This window comes from Psammomys obesus, unplaced genomic scaffold (genome assembly GCF_907164565.1).
Source record: "Psammomys obesus unplaced genomic scaffold, mPsaObe1.curated_primary_1811, whole genome shotgun sequence".
NCBI classification, from domain to species: Eukaryota; Metazoa; Chordata; class Mammalia; order Rodentia; family Muridae; genus Psammomys; species Psammomys obesus.
The window spans coordinates 10,148,903-10,160,693 of NW_026596244.1; the positions used below are offsets into that span (position 1 = coordinate 10,148,903).

Below are 11,791 nucleotides of genomic sequence, written 5' to 3' on the forward strand. Positions count from 1 at the left end.
CTCCTCTTCCTACACCCCTCTCGTGCCTTTTCTATCTATCAGGCAGACTTTTATATGGCACTTAGCTCCACTCCTTGGGTCTCCTCCTTTCCTTAGAGCCAGCCCATTTATTCTTTTCCAAGAAGCAGTGATTCATAAGCAGAAGTTCCTGATTCCTAAACCGGGCAGTGCCTCCAAGTGTTTTCTTGACCCCTCCTAATTCTTTCACTGGTTTTGTGAGTGCTGGTTTTGTAATGCTGACATTACTGATTTAGCTTTAATAAATAATTAGATGTCAATGCTTGTGAAAGAATTTTAGTTTCATTTTGAATGAATGCTTTCTGGAAACTCGGTTTGCTATTTCTTTCTTTCTTTTTTTTTTTTCCTTTATATTGCCATATCTAGAGACACTGATAGATGTAGCTTACACACTGTGTGCTCACTCCCCTGTCTTCTGAGCAGTGTGGAGGATGCTGGGCCTTCAGCGTGGTGGGGGCGATAGAGTCGGCTCGTGCGGTCCAAGGGAAGCCATTGGATCTCCTCAGCGTGCAGCAGGTCATCGACTGCTCCTTTAACAATTATGGCTGCAGCGGTGGCTCCCCTTTCAGTGCCTTGAGCTGGCTAAATGAGGTAATCATCTCAGCTTTCTGAATCTCTGATTTCCTGAATCCCATCACTCCATGATATTAAGCAGGGTTCAGTGTTCAGAAATCTAAGTAAACAAAGCTTGAATGGCTTAATCAGGAAACAAGGTGCACTGCAGGACATCAGCCCAGGGCCAGGCACCTGTTAGGCCGGAGCTGCGCTGAGTTACATCACAGACTCTGAAGAGACTAGAAGTAATGGCTTCCATGCAAATTAGCGACTAATAAACTTAGGGATAAGACATTTTCAGAAAAATATTACAAGGATTTCTTTATTTTTCCTTTTCTTTTTTGAAAGAATTATTATTATTATAAGTAGTAATAGTAGTATTGTTTTTTTTTTTTTCAAGACAGGGTTTCTCTGTGTAGTGTTGGCTACTGTGGACTCGCTTTGTAGACGAGGCTGGACTGAAACTCACAGCGATTCGCTTGCCTCTGCCTCCCTGGGTGCTGGGACTAAAGTCATGGGCCACCACTCCCAGCTACTTCATTTTTCTTAGTAGGTCGTTGTCATGTGGAAACCTGTCACATAGCTTCTCAGAAAGAGTAGGGCATACAGTTACTGGTTTCCACAGACATCGTGGACGACAGTGTTAGGAGGGACCCCATAGGTCAGCTGGCTTCATAACTCTTTACAGATAAAGAAACAAGCACTGAAAGTTGGACTCAGTCACCAGACAAAACTGTCTGCTAAGCCTCCGTCCTCCCACTGCAGTGCTTTGACACAGTCTTGCTCCATATCAGTGTCAGCGGTGGGGAGTTTCAAAATAGAGGCCATTTGTAAAAGTCTTCAAGTCAGTGTTGTCCAGACCCAAATTCCCTCTCAGTACACATTCACTTTATAGGCAACAATCCCGTGCCAGTGACTGCTCTAGACCCATTAAAGATAAGAGTGATTGTGCCTCCACGCTTTGACTAAGCCCATAAGAAATGCATCACAGCAAGAGGTATGATAGAAGGAATATTTGGACACTGTCTGGCCTCAGAGCCTTGCTTCCTCAGTCTTTGGAGCCCTGGAAGGAAAGTCTGTTGCCCTGGCATGCCCTCAAGAGAAAGATGACAAGGCTCTTCTGTGCTGGTCCTAGAGAGGGAAGGTATAGGAACATCAAAAGAGAACATTAAGGATTCATGTGTTCTTGAATGTTTGATACATGTTCTGGTGATTTCTGTTAGAATCTTAAAAATCAACTCCCCCACAGGCTGCTTGGGTGCAGCCTCACAACTTTGGCCGCATTGATGTAAGCTCTACTTAACTTTTAAACCAACTGGCCATGAACAGTTTGTCACTGTTTCCTCTAGACACAGGTAAAGTTGGTGGCAGATTCAGAATACCCATTCAAGGCAGAAAATGGCCTGTGTCGCTACTTTCCTCAGTCACAGTCTGGAGTTTCTGTCAAGGATTTTTCTGCGTATGGCTTCAGGTAAATTACTTATTTTCTCGTGTTTTTATATTTCTGCATGACCTATGCTGTTTTCAGGTTGTTTGAAGGCACCCTTGCCAACTCAGGGTTCAGAAGCAACTTCCTACTGAAGAGGTCAACGATGGTCACAATGGGATGCCCACGAAGACTTAAAGACAATCTGCACTCTTCTATGAAGAGTCACAAAAAAACCTTTTGTAAATGAATAACTTTTAACTGAGTTTGAAGCTATAGCTTATATTTGCCACCACTCGCAAAATTCAGATGCTAAAACACACAAGCCTGTTTCAATCTTAATATTTGAGTCTGTCCAAATTTACATTGTATGGAATTTGAGTATATATATTCCTCTCATTTCTCGAGTAAGCAGCTGTTAGAAAAACCTAAGTCAATCAAATTAAGTCTTGGAGCTAAGACTGCAATGCTAAAAATAAAATATGTAGCATACATGACTCATGGGTGGGACAGGGATGAAGGACAAGGAAAGGCTGGCAAAAGGGAAGGAGGAGTGATAGAAATTGAAAATAAGCTCTGGGTCAGTTCAAGTATAAACCACAATCATTGAACTATCTTTAAAAATCACGTTTAAAAATGCTGTCCAGAGAATTATTTTGGCCATTTAGTAACAGGAATAGAATAGGAATGTTAAGACAAAGGAAGCAACCAACTCCTGGCTCCATTGGTAAATAAACTTTAGGTTATTGTGCCATTATTGAAACATCACAGGAAATAAAGGAATTTGATTCAGACAAGGGCATAGACTGTCTTATGACTTACTTGATCCAGATGGCATCTCTATGGGACCATAGAGGGGGGTGTGTGAAATTAGATCCTTGAACAAAATATATCCCTTTAAATCTAGGTATAAGTGCCCAGAGAACTAGAGATTGTCAGTCCAGCTCCTCCTTGCAGCAAGGGCTGTGAGAATGACCCAAGAGCCATACACAGAGCCTTTCTTCCACAGCTGGCTGCAAAGGATTGCAGCTATGAGGACCTTGGCCACTGTGCCCTTTGCGAGTGAAGGTGATATTCTTCCTGAAATAACAAAACATGTCTTTATAAGTTACCCATTGCTGGAGAGTAAAGGAAAGGTATTCACAGGAGAACCAGACTTCCACATATAACTTAATGGAATTAATGTATTTCCTGGGTACAAGGTGTAAGTTGAAATTATGGAAGAGACAGGAGAATAATGTCACCCTTAATGAGAGAGTGTGTGTGACCATGATCTAGGATAGAAAAAGGAACATTTTAATACTAAGCAATACCTACAGCCCAACAGCTTTTGTATTTTTTTAAATATATTCCATAGTAACCTCAAACTGCCAGAATCAGGTCTCACAAAGATCATGAGTTGTTTATTCATTCATGCAGATTAACTACTGACCAGTGTTTTTTGTTGGTGATTGGGCAATGAGCAACATAGACAAAGTCCCTTCCTTGCGGATTGTCCTTTGGTGATGGAGACAGATAAGTGAAACAAATAGAAACATGATGTGTTTGGTGTATAAACTTCTGAAGAAATGATGAGAGGAAGCATATAGGGGACAGGAGAGTATGTGGTCCAAGAAAGGGTCCCCAGGAGGAGCCTTACTGAGGAGTGACTTTTGACATAAAGTGATCTTGAAGATAGTGTCAGGAATATTGTTTCAAACAGAGGAAATGAGTACAAAGGTCCTGAGACAGAGGCCTCCCTGGCATGTTTGCGGAGCAAAGAGGGGACCAATGTGTCTCCAGTGGAGAAAGGATCAAGGGCAGCATATGAGGACCTGCCAGGGGACGAGACAAGTGTGGAGGTGAGAGTCAGGGTCCATTCTTCTCACAACGGGCTGGCACTGTCCACCCTTTATGGGAGAGGCTAGGCTTTTAGGACTGAAAAACTGGAAAACCTGAATTAGCAAAATAAGACAAGGAAGTCACAGGCAAGAAGAGAGCTACAAGAAATAATCAGTGCAGAGATAGGGGCCACCTTGGCAGGGGGAGAGGAAGGACTCAACAGGGAAAAGTCTTTTTTATCTTCAGCCAGAATCTCACTGTGACTTGAGGCCAATGAGAGGTGAGATGCACACTTGAGAGCCTCATCAAAACTGATATCACTCACCTTATAAGAGCCTGTAGTTAGGGTGCCCTGCGGAAGAGGTGGCCATGCTGCCTGATTCCTGGCTTATTAGAGGTTCAGATAGCCCGACAGAGAGCTGGAGTGTCATCCTGGGAAGTGGTGGTGTGTGCTACAGGGCCAAGAGCTGGAGGTGGAGGCTCTTCCTTGGTACCTGCTTCAGTGGTTAGGGTGCAGATCTCAGGCATGTCTGGGGGTTATGGACTGTAAGGCTAGGATGAAGATCATGACTCTTCAGCTCATCTCCCTCTCCAGTTCTGACATCATGAGCTCTAATTTTCCGGGTTCTCAAAACACGACATTCAGTTCACAGTGGTTCACCCAAATCTCTGTAAGACATTGTTCAGAAACTGCAAATATCCACAAAGAGGGAAAAATTCAAATACAGACATTACCTAGGCTTAAGGCAAAACACCATCATGCTAGGCATCTTCCATGGACTTTCATTCCTCAGATCCTGGGCTTGTATGACTGGCATGTAGAATAGCTATGTAGATAACCAAAGGTAAGGAGTGACTATGCACCTCAGTGAATCCAGAGGTAAGATGTGACATATGATTGCGTCAACCACTCAGTAAGAGGACATAAAATCACAAAATCACCAGATATCAGTAACGGAGAGTGTTTGCCTTAAACAATAAACCCTGATGATGAGAAAACTCAGAATTCTTTGAAGACTGTAGATTGTGTAAGTTGTTGATTTTTGGAATTAAATGTAATCATGTGGAACCTACGTCTGAAAACTTATCAGCTCTCAGTGACTTAGTTCATCTGGGACTGATTGGGAGCCAGGGGAGGCAGGAAAACATAGTGCAGGCCACAGTTTAACTTGAAAAAAGCTACAGTTCTCTGAGGAATGAATGATGCCTATGTCACTTGTCCAGATACCTGAGATCAAATGAAGCAGTTATCTTCTGGCCCTAACCTTGCAATAGCCTAATTTTCTAGTACTTTCTCTATCTTTTCTTTATTCCGCTCAAGGTATAAATTGTTACTAAATTTTTTCAGTGAATTGGCCCTGAATTTAGTGAATTCTAGAATTGGCACTGTAGAATGGTTACACTCTCCTGCCGCCCTTACCACTGGATGATTGATGAGAGGGACTTACTATGTGGGCATCCTTCATTGTCTCGAGTAGATGGAGACAATTGCATTAGGGAAAATATAGAGAATACCTGTAAGTTATGAAATATTCAAAAATTTCAGGACAAAAAAAAAGATGTATACTATAACAAAGATGTATACTATAACGTAGGCTGAGCTGAATTAGTTGTTGGGTAATTTAGAAGGCAGAGAAGATTATAAGGTTTGAGGAAACCACATAAGATTTATTATGAATGTATTATGTGTGATATATCATATCATAACTCGTGCTAGACATGCCACAGAGTATAAAGTCTATTAAACTCTATAATTTTATGCTTGTGTGGTGCATGGCGGGAGATAGTGTCATTAGAGCATACAACTGAGGTTTTAACCCGGGACTGGAGAGATTCAAAGCCTGTCTGTGACCATGGAAACTTTAAAATTTTCATATCTCCCCCCATATATACATATTCATATATCTGTGTAATGTTACTGTGCACCAGTTATTAGAGAAAATATTCCAAGTGTAAGAAAGCCAAATTTCAGGTTAATAGTTTGGAAGACGTCCCGTGTGCAATGAGGTCATGGTTTCTATTGTAGTCAGTTTCACTGTTAGGTTTTCAGACTGCCTTCCATCTGTGTATGGACAGAGAGCTCCCAGGGCTCTAGTAGGCAAGGTAAGGAAGCATTCACTGTGAAAGCCGCTAATCCTTCATAGCTTGCCGTAGCGATAAGCTACCACATGCTATCTTTACAGCCTGAACTATCAGGAACATGGTTTCATTATCCTTCACCCACAAGCTGGCCTTTTGAAAAATGTAAATAGTGGTTTGATCGCGTGCATTTAGGATGAAGACCAAGTGTTGTGTAACATTATACTTTGCTTTAAACACCAGTAATTGTAAAGGTAAGTAGTAACTGTTTGCCTTGCGATCTTGGTAACCTAGCACCTAGTTCTCCTGGCATCCTGAAATTTCCTCTTATTTTTTGACATTTCTTGCAGTGTTTTTCAGTGTGAGCCTTCTCTGTAATTCCTGCATTTAGCTTTCACTGACAAAAAGTGAGCACTGTTCTTTTCCAGATACCTATCTCTTGGAGATGACAAAGTATTTACAATATCAAAACTTTACACTTTTTTTTAAATTAAAAGGAACCCTGCAGTTTAACAGGATGCTTTGCTTACCAGATACAAAACTCTTTCTATATCTTCTTATAAGTCAGAGCTAGTCCCATGACGGAGTTCTGGCCAATGGCATCCACGCACACAAAACTGTGATTTCCTGGACATCCTTGCAGCACTGACATAGAGCTTCTCTTTTGTGTTTCTTGCTGATTGGAATGTGTGTTAAATTGCTGAAGGGCCAGAAATCGTGGGCCGTGAGAAGAACATAAAAGTGGGAACATATCATGGGAAAAGATACGGAAAGAGGGAGAGCGCCGAACATCTTTGAGTCCCATACAGCCCTGGGCTGCCGATATCTCTTGTATTTCTTATATCCTTTGTGATTGCTACTAAGCATACACCAGTTTAACACAGATTTAAGAGACCATTTTTACTTTTACCCTAAAAGCTAAATTCCTTACCTCTGCATATCTTCCTTTGACAGTGACCAAGAAGACGAAATGGCAAAAGCACTTGTGACCTTCGGCCCTTTGGTTGTGCTAGTGGATGCAGTGAGCTGGCAGGATTATCTGGGGGGCATAATCCAGCACCACTGCTCCAGTGGGGAGGCAAACCACGCGGTCCTCATCACAGGCTTTGATAAAACAGGTGCGTGCCAGCTCACCATCCCCTCCAGATGGAGCTCATAATTAGGCTACCCGGAGGACGCTGAGACGCTGCTAGTCCATGGTCCTCGTGGAATTGCCTTGGCAGATCCAGCAGGTTTTGATAATCTCTCTCTTTTGTTCTCTCTCTTTCTCTTGTTCTCTCTCTCTCTCTCTCTCTCTCTGTGTGTGTGTGTGTGTGTGTGTGTGTGTGTGTGTGTGTGTGTGTGTGTGTTGCTGGGCATTCAATCCTGTGGCTTGCCTATACAAGGCCAGCACTCTGCCACTGAGCCACACCCTAGTCTGTGGATGATAATTTTAAATTCACATGAAGTGAATGTTTCATCTATAATATATAGGGAAAGTGTTGTCAGGAGTGAAGTTCCTGATAATTTATCATTTTTGCATAATATTTCTAATTCCATAGGAATGTGTTTGCCTTGTCTTATCTACCTCTGTTCTAAACAAAGGGAACCCAGATAGAGTCTACTGTGTAGGATGACACAAGGAGCACAATTCAAATTTACTGAGCTGTCTAGACAAAATAATTTATAGAAAATAAATTTAATTATTGATTCATGTTTGTAATATTTTCTTGCAACAGATAGACTTATAGTGTACCTAATGTTTAAATACAGAAATGCATGTGTTCCTAATTCATATGAGTTTATCAGTATGTATTGGCGTCTGCCTGTTGCAGGAAATATTCCTTTTTGGATCGTGCGGAACTCATGGGGGAAAGCCTGGGGCGTAGAAGGCTATGCCCACGTGAAAATGGGAGCTAATGTGTGTGGTAAGTCATGACTTTGAGTTGGAAACTCTAGGCTAAATATGGAGGTACTTTTTAATATATTATCATGACAAACCTGAATGCTTCCAACGGGTTCAGTGCCCTTTTGTGGTCTTAATTTTATTTCTTACTGTGTTAATAAAAAATGAGGTTTTCCATGATGCACTATTAAACATATATACATTTTAAGATGAAAAGTATTTTATGAATATATGTTAAAACATAAAAGAGTAACTTAAGAAAGGCAACTACTTCAGAAACCAGATTATGCCCTCCATTTAGGTGAGTAAACTTCTCTAGAACCACATTCCTGCTTCAATGTCACCTTCCACAATGTATGAATTTTCCTCGTTGCTCAAGACAGCCAAGAGTAGCTGAGGATATGGGTCACAGTTAGAGCACTTGTATAGCATGCGCAAATCCTGGGTTTGACCTCTGACACCTCAAAGTCAAGGAAAAAAAAAAGAAAGAGAAAAAAGTAGGAATCCAGTCTTTTTGTGTTTGTCAAAGTATGAAAATTTGAGCACCACATTTGTTTTCACTTAATTGGCAACCTGTCACCTGCAAAATGTTTACAAAATGCCTGTGGAAGCAGCAAGGATTACCGAGTACACAGATGCCTTTATATTGTGTAACAAGCCTAACAGAAAACAGAGAGAAAGTGCTAGGTCAGTGGTCAAGGCTGATGCAGAAGCCTGTATCAGAACTGTAGTGTAAGACTCAGTCTGGAAAATCATTGTATTTCTAAGTCTACTTAGAAGTAAGCTAAATTGCATAGAGAAACAATCATTTCTCATTGTATTGAGCTCTAAGAACATGGCACACAAATCCTCACAACTTGCAGACCTTTCAAGATTTTGAGAGATTAAGAGAGTTACAGAAAAACTTGAGAGGTGTTTTGCTTCAGTCTAGTGATAACCGTTTACTTACTCCATAGTATAGAGTCTACGAACATCAATAACAAACCTTTTCTATTAGACAGTGAAATGGTTTTCATATTGGAAATAGCACACTTACAGGCTGCAGCCAGCCACCCAGGCCCCTGCTGCTCAGTCAGTGTCATGGCTGCTGTGTCATTGGGATTCACAGTCAGAGGCTGCTGCTCACGCTCCTCTTACATAACTGCTTGAAGTGGCAAAGAGAGTCTAGTCTGTGCGGAAATTTAGTGTGTTCACAGCTGTGAGCAGAACTGTGGGGCATGTCGAGGCCAATGGAAACAATGCAGAAGTGGCTTGTAATTGCTTTGACCATTCTGCATTTCCCATTGGCCTTGCCTAGCCTCCCAGATGGTTTCTTCCCACTGCCTGCTTTCCCAGTCTGAATCTCCAGGGACCTTCTAGTTTCTGACTGTCCTGGGATCCAAATCCTTCCTGAGCGTATTTCCTGAACATCATCTACCCAGTGATGTCTACATTATTACAATGAACAGTAGCCAAAGGCAAAGACTATTCTGCAATCTAAAGAAATGTTTTAAAGTATGGGTCATTAAAATGAAATACAGCATTCAAATGGGCTGTTAATGCTTTTACTGTGATGACAAGTTCTATATTCTGATGCACTAAGAAAGCCTAACACGCACATCATTCATCAAAGTGCGGTAAACTTCAAATCAAAGAGTTTACATTTTTAAGCATCTTAAAATAAATTCCATGACCTATTTTATTTCTTTAGGAAATATGTATGAGGGCAGTACAGATCTTATATATATTCACTTACTCTGCCAGCAAGTACTTTTGGGTTTTGATTTTTTGGAACAAAAATCTTAAAAATTTTTTCTAACGTTTGCCTTTGAGGTTGCCTTGCTTTTACTGACAGCTAGGCACAACCATTAACTTATTTCATCATTGGATACTAACTCATTCTAAACACATGTGAAAAGTAAACTTAGCAAACAAACTTGTATAGAGAACATTGATTGCTACTAATATTTTTTTTTTTCTTTTCTACCTTCTGCCATAGGCATCGCAGACTCTGTCTCTGCTGTCTTTGTGTGATCATGAGATGTTTCGGAGTCATCATGAGACAGCTACCAAATGATGCTCTTTTTAGTATGGTCTAATATAATAGTCAACTCTGAGCATTATTCACCATAAAGTTTCGACAACTGTCTACAAAGAGATTCTAAGAACAGACTAGCATTTTTTAAAAACAATGCTAGGTCATTCCATTCTTGCAGCGAGGTGGACAGCCAAAGGCCATAGGAAGACCCCAGAACATTGGCCTGAAAGGGAATCTGTGGGACAAGGTGGAACTCTGAGAGCCTGGTGTGCTCAGAAGTCACATAGGGCCCTCCATCTGGAAGAGGTTGGGATTTTTGCTTGCATTTGTCTTCCCTGCTGTTTATTTTAATGGAGTACTTCGGTGAGGTTGGATCAAAGAAGTGATCAGAATTTGTTTTCCTTTGTGACTTATAATCACCAGCCTTAGATTACCTCATCCTCAAGGTCCCTCCTCCTAACTCACAGTTACAGCTGCCTTCTGAGAGGGAGTGCCGTAGATACAGATTTGAAGTAGCAGTTGTTTTATCTCAGCAAATCACTTTCCAGTCCAAAAGAGCTCAGCACCGTTGTTGGTATTCCATCTCCATTCCTGGTCTCTTATTTAAAATCCCCTGGACACTTGGCAGCCCTGATCGCTTTGCTCTTTGTTCACATTCTTCATTAGAATACCAGCATCAAGAACAGAACTTTTATTTATTTTTCCTGTGCTAGTGAGATGCAGTCTCAAAAGGATGTGTAGAGACTGGGGTGTGAATGAATAACAGAAAACAGTTCTTAACTGGAAAACAGTAGCCTAATTATCCAGGGACCTCAGAAAGGAGTTAAGTCCAGTTTTTGTTACTGACTCTCAAAATGTCATCAGAGATTTTCTTTCTTTGCAAAAGAAGTTTTAAATTTTCAAAATGATTGTTACCCTCAAATATTCTGGATTTTGATAATATTTATAATAAACAACCTATATTTGACTTTGAATTTAAAAGAACGTATTTTTATATGTGTAGTCTCAAATTGATTATTAATTATGAGTGCTAATAGATATTTATTAGTATTCATGGGCTTTATATTAACATTTCCTTGGATATTGATTTATATATCCAGTGTGGTTTTCTCCATAGAAACTTCTAACCCTGATACATCCGAGATTCCCCTCACCGTCCCTCCATAGCTGCTGCCAGTGCACAGTGGTCCTTTCTTCCTAACCACCTCTTTCTGTCAGCAGCATAGCTACTGTGTAGCCAGTCAATAAAGTCAAAGGAATTCTAGGTACCAAATCAAGTCAACTCCACCTTAGAACACATTCCTTCACTTATCTCCTCTTTAATTCACTCATCCTTTCTGGGAAGTACAGGTTTTTTTCGTTTCTTTATTTGTTTGTTTTGTTTTTTGTTTGGGGTTTTTAAAAATATTTTATTTATTTATTTTATGAGTGTTCTATCTGCATGTGGGCCTGCATGCCAGAAGAGGGCATCAGATTCCAGTACAGATGTCTGTAAACTACCTTCTGGTTGCTGGGAACTGAACTCAGGACCCGAGGAAGAGCAGACAGTGCTCTTATCCCCTGAGCATCTCTTTAGCCCGAAGGACGTACGCTTTTTACTGTCTCCTATCTACTATTCAGTTGTCTCCAGACAACCTGAAGTAACAAACTAAGACAGGTTGTACACAGATAATGAGTTTATAGCTCCACAGTATATGCTGCTGGTGAGGTACAGGTGCCGAAGAGGTAAAGGGAAACGAGGGATCTTACTGGTAAAACAAACAAACAGACGAAGACTATTAAGCTGTTCTGTTCTGAAATAACTGCCCTCAGCTACAGAGACCTACATCAAGCTTGACTATGGAGTCACCAGGCAGACAACTTCACAAAAGGTTGTTTGGTTGGCTGATTGGTTGGTTTTCTTTAATTTCCTTTTTTTAAAGATTTATTTATTATTTATTCAGTATTCTGCCTGCATGTACGACTGCATGGGAGCAGAGGGCGCCAGATC

General features: G+C 40.9%; 1 protein-coding gene across 3 annotated transcripts in view; it reads left to right on the forward strand.

The window, feature by feature from the left end:
* Ctso (cathepsin O) overlaps positions 1–10,775 on the forward strand; it is a 22,331-nt gene extending 11,556 nt beyond the window's left edge. For all 3 annotated transcript variants that reach the window (XM_055596697.1, XM_055596698.1, XM_055596699.1), the window contains 5 exons: positions 442–609; positions 1,923–2,044; positions 6,854–7,017; positions 7,714–7,806; positions 9,763–10,775. In XM_055596697.1, coding sequence (XP_055452672.1) covers positions 442–609; positions 1,923–2,044; positions 6,854–7,017; positions 7,714–7,806; positions 9,763–9,797 — 582 coding nt within the window. In that variant the 3' untranslated portion in view covers positions 9,798–10,775. The remainder of the gene's footprint in view (positions 1–441; positions 610–1,922; positions 2,045–6,853; positions 7,018–7,713; positions 7,807–9,762) is intronic.
* The last annotated feature ends 1,016 nt before the right edge of the window (positions 10,776–11,791 follow it).